Source organism: Pinus tabuliformis, chromosome 1_1 (genome assembly GCF_031772625.1).
Source record: "Pinus tabuliformis cultivar Carrire ecotype Pingquan chromosome 1_1, CPIR1, whole genome shotgun sequence".
In the NCBI taxonomy this organism is placed as follows: Eukaryota; Viridiplantae; Streptophyta; class Pinopsida; order Pinales; family Pinaceae; genus Pinus; species Pinus tabuliformis.
This window is the reverse complement of record NC_142297.1, coordinates 975,343,808-975,356,465: the sequence shown is the minus strand read 5'-3', so window position 1 is coordinate 975,356,465 and position 12,658 is coordinate 975,343,808. Positions and strand designations below refer to the sequence as shown.

At 31.0% G+C, this 12,658-nt stretch overlaps 1 protein-coding gene across 1 annotated transcript; it reads left to right on the top strand.

The window, feature by feature from the left end:
- The first annotated feature begins 9,367 nt into the window (after positions 1 to 9,367).
- LOC149217772 (homeobox-leucine zipper protein HAT14-like) lies at positions 9,368 to 11,489 on the top strand. Its single transcript, XM_089390346.1, has 4 exons — positions 9,368 to 9,542; positions 9,659 to 9,891; positions 10,976 to 11,055; positions 11,252 to 11,489. Exons 1-4 carry the CDS (start codon positions 9,368 to 9,370, stop codon positions 11,487 to 11,489), a joined length of 726 nt encoding a protein of 241 aa, XP_089246472.1.
- The last annotated feature ends 1,169 nt before the right edge of the window (positions 11,490 to 12,658 follow it).

Here is a 12,658-nt window from a genome sequence, read left to right as displayed (position 1 = left end):
TACTGCTTGAATAGGTAGATTAGATCCCTAATATAACACATACCTTAGGGTGCTTCAACCAGTATATGAAGACCATATATTTATAATGGAAAATGAAGTTTATTCTAAGTTGCACCTTAGTTTATAGACAGGAACACAAGGATGAAGTCCTCAATTGATAGGAGCACTTTCACATCCACTTGAGCTGTATGGATCATAGACTGGATCGAATGGAGCAGCACCTTTACTTACCTCCCATGGGTAGTACTACTCAAGAGAAAGGAAAATACCCTTCCCATATTGTTTTTTCTTATTCAAAGCCTTCAGATAACGTCTCATGTCTTTTCCATGTTCATTTTTTTTGTAACTCCCTCTAGTCAATGCATCTTAGTGAAAATATCTAGCTACAATGATCGTTTGGTATCTTTTTTTTTGTGTCTTTATCATTTATTTGGAGAATTTTTTTATGGTCAAGTCTCCCTGGCAAGAGATTGACATGGAATATCTATTTTACGATGTAATTTCCTACTCTTTTTAATTAATAGTATTCTCTTTAAAAAAAACTTCAACCCTTATGACTAAATTATTTATGTAAAATAAGTTTATAATATTACACTAAATTTAGTTGATAAATATTTTCTAGTTCAAAGAATTTGTGTATTCATTTTAAAATATATGTGTTTCCTTTTTTCCCCAAGAAAAAATCGTAATTTTATTAATGAAAACAAAATTACATGTTGTAGATGCAAAAGCATTTCGTCAAGTTAGTCAATGACTGGTGATCACAAAACCATGAACAAACTAGTAAAAGGAGGAAAATTTATACTTTTCTCCACTTCTTCTTTTCAACTTTTCACCATTCAACTTGTGATGGCATGGAAGATATGATAGCTAGTTGATTGTCTTCTTCCATTCTTGGATTTTCTTTTTCTGAATCTGAGCTTTCTGAAGCATGATGGCACTTGGTACCCCCCAAATCTATTGTTTCAGGAAACTTCTTCGGCTGCACTATGGGAATAGGTATGCATGTCCCAACATCATTTGTATCCTTCTTTTCTATATTTTCTGGTATACTAATTTCCTTCATTTTAAGGGGATTCCAACTCTTCATCTTCCTCTTCCTCTTCTGGTGGAGGAAATTGCCAACCTTTTTGCTACTTTCCTGGTTTCTTCTTCCTTCGTCTCTCTCTCTTTGCATCGGGACAAGTATTTTGTAGGTGTCATGTTTGTCGACATATTCGGCATATAAATGTTGTGTTTTAAAAATCTAGATATTGCATCCAGCTCTGCTTGTTGTGTGTCAATTGTGTGTGATCCAGCAAGCCTTTGTTGAGGTCCACCTCCACACATATTTTGGTGAAAGTGTAGATTTGTTCTTCAATTCTTTGTGTATTTGTCTTGATTTATCTCCCTAAGAAATTTCCAATACCTTCTAGGACTTTTCGATGCCAGAAGTGAAGGGGGAGATTGTGCAGCCTAACCCAGACCAACATTCTTGATAATATCATTGTGTTTGCATCAAATTTTGGAATCCATGGGGTTACAAAAAGTCTTGTAGATCCCCAAAACCATGGTCCTTCATGTAATACATAGTCTCGTATTTCCGATGATGCAAACTTTAATATGAAGAATCCTTTTGAACGTAGATTAATCTCACAACTTAGATCCCAATTTGTGAGGATCTAGTGGAATAGATCCATTGGTTTTGGCCAAAAGATGTTGAATATACATATAATCGCTAGGGCTTCATAGCTGGAACACATATCTTTTTTTCTGATAAGTCTATATTTAGTTATGGCACTTGATTCAATTGTTCCACAATATAGGGCCTAGGGGTATTATGTGTGTGATCTAGAGTAATTGTTGTTGCCTGTTTTCCTTTAAGGATTTCTTTGAAAGAAAGACCTCTGTTATTATGCCCTTGATTTGGTGTTGTATCTTTAGGAATACTGGATCCTGTCATTCCCCCAGTGCTCTTTGTTTTGCTTGATCCACAAGATCTACCATGTAGTCTCAGGTTTAGGATGATGGTGGATGATCGAGAGAGAATGTATTCTTGAAGAAACTATTCATTCTACATTGACCTATCCTCGTAGATCAAATTTTGTTGATTCATGGGGATTCCTAGTTTATCCCAAATATTTAGCTTCAGGTGGGTCACTTTTTGGGAAGCATGGACCCAGATCAATGTTTTTTTTTCATTTGGAGGCTTGACAAAAATTTGAATGGGGTTCTGCAATTCCAAATTCGATGGTGTAAGATCTACAAGTTTTGGATATGAATATGCTTTCTGATGCATAGGAGGATTCATCGAGACCCATAAATTCCCAAGAGCCTGTCAAGAAAACCCCCGACCGATTGTGCTTACTGCTTCTGTGTGCAAGGTTGAAGGTTTTGTTGAGGATTTTGATTTTGTTGTTGATGCCATATCTGGCATATGATTGTCGCCCTTTGATCCAGTGATTTCTCCGTCCTTGAATCGAGCCTTCTTTAAAGAAGATATGTCCTCCATTGTCATGAAAATATTCCATGTGATTGGATTAGAGGCCGACTCACCTCTGTGATAGAGCAATGTGAAGGGCACTGCCATATCCCATCGAAAGTGGAGTCAATCCACTACATGGATAGACCGAAGAGCTTCCTGCGTCTCGTCAATGGTCTAATGGTCGAACCCACTTCTGCAAGTAGTGATCAGTATGCATGTTGCTTGACATAAAATCCTGCAAAGGTAAACTGATCCAGAGGCCACTACGTGTCTGATCTCCAAAAGCCTAGATCTGCCCCGTCGAATACTTCAGATGCATATCGAAGCTTTGTTACGAGGGCCTGTGGCATATTGCTAAATAGTACTCTGAGCCCGATGATCGATACATGACTAATCTGTTTAAGAGCAAAAGGTCGGTGCTTCTGTCAGTCCAGCTTGAACTATGGTTCTCTGTGAGGGTGCCCAGAGAGGCCACGGCAAGTTCGACTTTCTTCACGTACCATTTTGCTTCAAAAAATAGCGAAACCCTATCTTCGCACTCCATCAGAAAATTCCTAAATTATATATGTGTTCTTTTTTAATAAGTTGAAAATGATTATTTATTCATTTTAAGATATCCATTAAATAAGTAATTTTATGTTATAAATTAAAAATAAATAAATAAATAAATATTTTATTAATAAACTTAAAATAATTACGATTTCCACAAAATTATATATTTTGATTATGGCAAATTCTGAACCTAATAAAAACAATAATTTTGATTAAAAAAAAATTATTAGTATATATAATAACATTAATTCTTAATATTCACACTAATATTATTATAATAATTGTAAAATTTTCAAATATTTATTCAATTTAAATTGGTTATGAATTAATAATATTATTAATTTTTAATATCCATTTAATATTATCATAACACTTTTAATATTAATATAATAATTTTTCAAACATGCTCACCGCCACTGAAAACAACTTTATTGACACGGCCGCTTAAAACAAATTTATTGACAAAACCTTATATTTTAAATTCTTATGTTAAAACTTTATGATCTATATATTTTATTTAGAATAAGATACAATGAACAGACAACTTTAATACGATACAAACCCTTATATTTATTAGATGGTCTATTATATAACTAACTTAATTTAATGAATTAAGATTATTTATTATAGATGGTTATTAAGATTATTTATTATAGATGGTTATTGATCTAAAATGTAGAAAGTTCGAGTTTATATTAAAAATTTAACTAATAAATTTCTATTAATAGTTATCTAAAATATTAATAATAATAATAATATTATTAAAATATAATAATAATAATAATAATATAATTTATGAGATAATAATTAATTTTATAATATTATTATAGTTATATTAAGAATAATAATAATCCACATTATTATTAATATTAATAATCCCTAGATCTATTAATAAATTATTATTAACATATTAAATATAAATAGGTTAATATTTTACTCGATTATTATTATTATTAATATTCTCTAGATTTATTATTTTTTAACACAAATATGGTTAACATATTACTTAAATAATAAACAAGACCAATATAAAAAAATATTAAAATGATATTCATATATACCATTTCATAAGTTTGTCATTTTAGACATTAATGACATTCAGAACATTAAAAAATATTATATTAATAACTAAAAATACATTGAATAACTATTTACTTAATAATATTATTATAATTAATCAATTTTATCAAGTATAATATTTGTCCTTGTCCTCATCCCTTGGTCCAGTCCAGTTGGCTAATCAAATTTAGTCGTTTCATGGACAAATATAGCAGTTGGTCTAGTCTAGTCCATTATAGCCATTTCCCAATCAAACCTAGCCGTTGGAAGATCTTCTCTCCTTATTTAACATGCAGCCATGATCTAATTATTCAACTTGTCCTAATGATGAACCACACTCGTTGGTTCGAAACCGTCGACAAATGTATCATTATGTGATTTACCCCGAAAAATTTTTCTCATAAAACTTGATATGGATCACAAAAACCTCAATTCAACATACAAACCCTTGTAAAGATTATTTGTTTTGCTCATATAAAGGGCATAATGTATCAGACAGATAAAAGAGAAATAATATAAAAACGTAAACTTCTTATATCAATAAGTATTATCTATGTATCTTGGCTATGTTAAATGGGACAAGAATACATTGAGATTTATATTATATAAAATATAAAAATTAATAATTAGAATAAAATATAATTGAAATATTATATTATTAAAATCGAAAAAATGTATAGAGATTTAAAATATTTAAAATATAAAATTTAATAGTAATTATAAAATATAATTGGAATATTATATAAAATATTTTAATTATATTTTATAATAATTATTAACTTTTATATTTGGTATAATTTAAATTTAAAAATAAATAAATATATATATATATATATATATATATATATATATATATATATAATAAATATGTTATTCTGTTATTGTATATATGATGGGTGTTCATGTATTAGTTTTGACTATATAAAATATTTGCAAAATCTTAAAGTTGTTGCAGAGTTGACTTTGGGTTTTGGATGGTCTGAGGGGATGACTATATAGCCCGCCATATTATGGTTGTATAACTCGAGGATGAGGCCATCACCTAGTACTCTTTTCGCAGATTTTTTATGTGATGTTGTGTCATACCGTAAAATAAGGAAATTCACCAGCAACACTGACCCATCACATGTCATTGTCTCCAGTTATCCACATAAAATGTTGCAAGCTGCCATTAGCATTCATTCATTCTTTCCCTCTATCTCTTTGCTTTTTTACTTTGGTTTCATCAAACTCGTCATCCTTTCACTCGCCCTCACTTCATTATACTCTTTTCACCCTCTTGTAGCTTGGAAACTAGCCATTAGCCTCTATGGAATGAAGAGATTGAGTAGTGGTAGATCAACAAGATACAAGATTAGCCAAATCATCAAAACAATATAGATAGCTCGACGATGGCACAAATTGACCGTTATCCCTACAATAATCACTAACATTAAGCACACATTATCTATGGGATTTTCTAACCATTATGTTCAAGGTGACAAAAATGAAATTAATAACGATTTGGAGAGCACATCTAGGTGGGTTGTTCCTGGCAATGTGTTGGAAGGCCGCCTAGCCATGTACAGAATGATGGATGATGAGTTGTTAAAGTGCTTTGTTATTCTAGTGGCATATTTGAATGATGTGCTCTTCTCCAAACTCCTTCACAATGCCAAAGAGGAGTGTGTCTTCAATCATTGCAGCAGTTCCCTTACCCTTCCATGAAATGCATTGGTTTTGGCACATATCATTCACCTCTTGAAAAATGTCCCCCTTTGTCATGATCAGTTAGTGATGCAAAATGCAACTACTTACTCTTTTTGTTATGTGGGCATCTTCAACTTCACTTATTCATTCACAAACCACTTCATGTAGTACTCTTAATATTAAAGGGAAAAGAATAGATATATATTGATTTATTTCATTTGAGTTGTAATCACTTTCTCACTAAATATTACATGCAATATTCTTAATATTAAAGACAAAAGCATAGCTATATGTTGATTTATTTCATTTACATTATAGTTTATTTCTTACCCTATATATTGTATTCAACTTGTATTTAAAATTTGAATTCAATTTTCAATATATCTATTAAAATTGATTTTACATTTCAACTTTAAATTTTAAACCAATTATAATAAAATTATATTATATATAAATAAATATGGTTTTCAACTATACCAACATAGTGGATTATAATTCAAACTAAATTATAATTCAAATTTAAAAAAAATAAATTACAATTATTTTGATTATAAATAAATAAAAAAACAATGACCTACAATCAAGTAATTCTTGTTCTTTTATTTATTTATTTATTTATATATATATAAATATAATTATCACCGATAAAAATGCAATAGTGTACAATTATATAGTTTAGGTAGCTCGAGGCTGCCATATCGCTATAAAACTTTATGAAAGTCTTTGGCTACAATAAATGGAAGGTAAGCACAGAATTTTTACTATTAAAATTCACACCTAAGATTCAAGGCATTGGGTAGATTTAAATTTAAGGCATGGACAAAACTTCAAACAGCTCCCGCCTCTTGTTCCAAATGCAATGAACTTGGAAGATAAAATCAAACTTTGTAGCTCAGTATTTCCAATATGAAAGAAAAACGTGTCTTTTCCGTACAAAGTGAGTAAAAATTCACGTGGAAGAGACTAGTTAGTATACTGTTATAGCATGTAACCGGTGATTAAATCCAAATATGTAAGGAAAAGTAGCTTTGTCTCAGGGTCGGTTATGTAAGGAAAAGTAGCTTTGTCTCAGGGTCGGTTACTGATTTTAGGTTTAGGTTAGATTATTCATTTAGTAGAGAATTTCTATTTTCTCAATGGCGAGATTTTCATGATTCAGAATTAAATTTTAAAGTAGATTTAGAAATAAGCACCGACAAGAGATTTGAACCCAGTGACTTATTGCAAAGAATATCTTAACAATATATTTATTCATAGGCAATCTTTAACTGTATATTTATTCACTGACAATCCAAAACCAAAACCCCTTAGATTTATATTAAATAGTTATTAATATGACATTAATGGTATATGCTCTGCACAAAATATTTGCCTGAATTGATTAGGGCCCTCGATCCTACGTGACTATATGTTTCCATTTATCTAAACCTTAGAGATAAAATGTAAAACAAATCTTAAAAAGTCCTCTCAAATTACCGACAACACCACAGTAGCAGGTGGATCCACCCTCCGTCAGAAATAGCAACCCCGAATTCTTTCCTGTTGTCACACCATAGGATAAGGGCATAGGATAGCAACCCTTAGACACCGTCACACCATGCCAATGTCAAATGGATTACCTAACTTTGAAATTGAAGTGACGCAGTCTACTCGACGAGTTTGCAATTTCAACGAAAAGAAAGAGAGTACACTAAATACAGTGAAGTTATAAGTTGATGTAAGGATCATAAAATGGATGGGGCCAGTTTATGTACTTTTTGTTAGTTAGAATTTGGTGATGTAATGGTGTGTAATTTAATTTCAATGAAAAAGAATGGAGTAAGTATTGTTACAGTGCTATTATTACAGTGATATTAGGATAAAGCAGTGGTATTATTCATAAAATGAATGATAAAATGAATGGAGTATTTTAATTTTTAAATGTTTTGTTTTTTATATATTTAATAATATTTTTTTAAAGTAAGATTGTGAATTTTAATTGTTTTAAATGTTTTAAATTTATTCAAATATTTGAAAATATATTTTACATCATAATTATCAAATTTAATGGTTATTTGTGAGGGTTTATTTTGTTTGATTACATTATGAAGCTAATTAATTATCTTGTGTGACAACACTATGTAGCTAACAACTCTTATAAGTCTAGTTGTGTTCCACTATAGACAAGAGCATTGCTCTAATTACATCTCATCATATTACCCAAATAACTATATTTAAAAAATGTATTCATCTCATTACTTGGATCAATAGCGCTGCCTGCCCACTAATCTATATCTTTTTCATCTCTAAAGGGGGGTAAAGAATAGTTGAGGAGCTTTAGGGGAAATAAAGGGATTACAAGGGATTGAGACATCAAAGAGGATTTAATATGGGTGGGAGACATCAAAGCTGATTTAATACAAGTGGTTGCCTACCCATCAATCTATAGTTTTTTCGTCTTTAAGGGAGGGGTAAAGAATAGTTGAGTGTTAGGGGAAATAAAGGGATTACAAGGAATGGAGACATCAAAAAGGGTTTAATATGGGTGGGAGACATCAAAGCTGATTTAATGCAAGTTTCTCTTTGCCTAGATAATGGAAAACATGAAACTATATGCATTGTTGCTTACCTTCCTCATAGCTCAGAGAGGGACCCTGTCAACTAGGAAAACTAAAGTAAGAGGCACTCTTCCTCCAAAAGATCTTGGATTACAAGTAGATTTGGTAAATTTTGAAACATATGAATGAATTAGATCCATTTAACTCCAAATCTATCATGGGTCTAGAGGGATCAAATCTTTAGAGCTACAAATATTTCTTCAAGTTCTAAAATCCAAAAAAGAAAAATATAAAAAAATACCAGTGAAATTTAACCAGGTGAAAAGGTTTTTTGCTCTAGATAACGTGAAATTTAACCAATTTAATGGTGAAAAGGTTTTTGGCTCTAGATAAGGTGAAATTTAACTAATTTAATCGTGAAAAGGTTTATGGCTCTGGATAAGCTTGAAGTTTCCCATTATGCTTTGGCCAATTGCAACTACCATAAAATGGTTATATACCAAAAATATTTATCTAATTTTTATTTATGCCATATTATATTATTTCATTTTAAAAATAAAGACATAATTATGGATATCAACTTAATTTTTAAAATTCATTAATAACTTAAAAAAATAAAAACTTTAATTATAAACCTAAAAATTATATATGATATTTCTATTTTTTTATTAACTAAATATATAATTTTTTAATTTAAAAAAAAAAAAAAAATATTGTAAATTTCAGATTAAACAATCACATTGCCCTCCTACTTACAAAATACATCTCTTAATATAAACAACCTTTCCATAAGTTACATTCCTGAGAAGACACAAAGTCATGTATTATCAACCGGATATTAGTGGGACCATCATTGCAATAGTTAATGGAATTATCGAAAAGAGTCCTCACAGAACCAAATGCCTTTACTCGTTGCATTCATTGTACTTGCTGCAATCATTGAACTGTTAGGAAATGAGTACAATAATTGCAAGGAATGAATTCATAGACTGCATCTTTCTCGTTTTATCCCATTTCCCACGCACTGCGAAGCTCCCTACTTTCCTGGGAAACGAGTGATCGGAGCATGCAATTGCAGCCATTGCCACTAGCAAATATGATTGGGGAGGAAAACACTGACTTGACCCTTAGACTGCAATGTGGGGAAGAAACAGTTCCTTTTATCAATCCATATACAAAGCAGGGAAGCCCTTTTTCCTGCAATACCCTCTTTGAAACAGCCATGACAGCATATCATAATGGTAATAAGTCTCAATTTGAGTGGGTATATGCTAGTTTCTCTTGATAATTGTTTGAATTTACTGCACCCATGCAAAAAATTTTATGCTGAGATGGTGCTGTTATTTAGTTTATACAGGCCAGGATATGGTAAGTACTCCTCCGGAAGGAAAGTTGGAATTTGACTCCGCTGCGAGCTGTCCATCTGTAAGAAGAGAAATATCGGACTTGGATGCAGTGAGTTGCAGAGGTGGAAGAGAGGAATCGGACGAACTAATTCGACCAGAGACACCCAGAAAAAAACGGCGCCTGTCAAACTATCAATCAACCATCTTGGAAGAGAGCTTCAAAAAGCACTTTACGCTGAGTCCAGTACTATTTAATTCTCTATACATTTTTATTTTATTTTTTTTTGTTGGCTTGAACTACAAGGATGTGATTTGAACATGAATTATATGGTTTATATAATTCTCTATGCCTCGTTTGAATCTATTTTTTTATTGCCTTGAACTACTAGTTCAAGGATTTGAACCTGAATTATATGGTTTATATACTATTTTATAACCAAATATGTTTTTAAGTTTGAATTATAGGGATTTGAATTATAGATTATATAGAATATCATAATTATTATAGTTACCAAGTTCGAATTTGAATAAAAAATTTAACTCTAAAATAATTCAACATTATATATAAAAAATTTAGTTTACTTTTTATTTATTCTTTTCTGAATTTATTTTGAATTAAAAACTACACATATCACTTCTCTCCAAAACTTTTATTCTTTGCAACCTTACATCTAAAATACTATTGTAATTTAAAAAAATTATTGATCTAAAACCATTTAAAATAAATACAAGCATATTTAAAAATATGTAAATTCTCAAAAAATCAGTCACTCATTTTAAAATTAACACTCTATTACAAATTAACTCACGATCAGAGATTATTTTATTTCCTGTTTTAACACTCTATTACAAATTAACTCACGATCAGAGATTATTTTATTTCCTGTTTTCTAGATTTTTTAAGTTTTTGAAAGAAAAATAAAATTGGAAAATGGTAAACTTGTCATTTCACAATAATTTTCTATTTTCTTTTGTATTTTCTGTGGACTCCATCCACTACTATCGATTTGTATAAATATTATCATTGCTATCATTGCCATCCTCAGTTATTGGATAAAAAATCTGTCAATCTAGTAAATTGCTAAGATTTAAGTAATGTTCTATCAATTAACCATTTAAACTTAAAAACTTAAAAGCTAAAAGCTAATAAAATTTGAAAGAATTTTTGTTTAAGTTAAGTTGGTAACTATAATTTACATAGTATTTCATAACACAATAATAATCCATTAAACTACTCCATAAGCTCTTGAAATTCTTTTACTATAATTAATTCGTCATAGTTTACTGTAACAATAATGGCGTAATTAGTTTAGCGTCTAAACTTGCAGAAGCTAAAGTCCGCGTTGGCGAACAAATTAAATCTGCAACCGCGCCAAGTGGAAGTGTGGTTCCAGAATCGGAGAGCAAGGCAAGAATTGAAATCTTTGGTTCAAAGAATTGTAAATATTTTTGTTTTGCTTTTTTTAATCTGACGTATATTTACGGATATCTGATTGCTTTAACTAGTTTAACTATACCAACTCGATTAAAAAATATATAAATTAACAAACTCCATTACATCTTGTTATTCTATTTATTATGCTCAATCCATTTATTATGTGCAGAACAAAGTTGAAACAAAAAGAAGTGGAATACGAGAATCTGAAACGATGTTGCGAGAGTCTTAGGGAAGAGAACAGACGACTGGAAATAGAAGTGCAGTCGCTGAGAGCCAAGAAAATTGAGGATGATTTATACGCGCAGCCGCCTAATTCAATGGCTTTAGCTACTGCCAGCCTGACAGTGTCTCCATCCTGCGAGCGCCTTGCAACCAACACCACGACCACCACCATCATCACCTAGTAGCTCATAACAATGTGTGAAGTGTGTAACAACGGGAAAGAGGAGTTAAATATTTTTGTTCGACAGAAGTACTATAAAACTATAGTCCAGCTTTAAATTGGATACATGAACGGAAATCTTATTAAAGTTTATGGGAGGCCGAGAGGTCCTGAACCGAAATGCAAAAGTGTTGTGCGTGAATTTTATTGGCTAGCTTTTATAAATCTGTTAATAAAAGATAGCATAAAATTTTTTCCCTGAAACAAAAAATAAATCAGAAAAATTACTCAAACATAGAACACCATACCAGGTTTCCTTGGGAAATTTTTTTTGGAAAAACTATCAAGAAAGGGGTTAAATTTTTTTTATTATCACAATGAAAATATGAAAATCTCTATACATTTCACTCACTTCATTTTTTCTCGTGCATACATTTCATTTTTTACTCAAGCCCCTATATATACAAATATTTCATTATAATACTATGGGCCCAATACCATGGGTTGTGAATACCATGGGCACTAACAAATTTGACTTGATTTGGTCTCATGCATAACAATCTCCCACTTGAGACCAAAGTTTTACAAAGTTCTTGTTTATGAGTGGGCAAAGTATTCTTTAGCATATTAGCTGAATTTTCCGAAGTGTGTATTTTCTCCAATTGTAGTAACCCATCATTTAGCACTTGTCTTAGAATGATATGTTGGGATTTTTGCTAAATGAATAGCACTATCACAATGCAACAAATATTTATCTTGTTTTATTCCCAACTCTCCTAAAAATCTTTGCATCCACAACATCTCTTTGAAAGCTTTTGTGGCAGCAATGAATTATGCCTCTGTTGTAGAGAGGGCAACTACTTTCTGCAATCTAGATATCCAAGATACTACTCCTCCTACAAAAGTACATAAATAACCAATTTTGGACTTTCTATTATCCCCATCTCTAGTGATGTTTGCATCTATGTAACCTTCAAGAACAACAAAGTACATAAATAACCAGATGCGGACTTTCTATTATCCCCATCTCCAGTGATGTTTGCATCTATGTAACCTTCAACACAACATTGTTGTTACCAAAACATAAACAATAATTACTAGTACCCTTGAGATACATCAAAATCCACTTTATTGCTTGCCAATATTGTTTGTTTCGATTTGCAAGGAACCTGCTCACTACTACTTTGGATT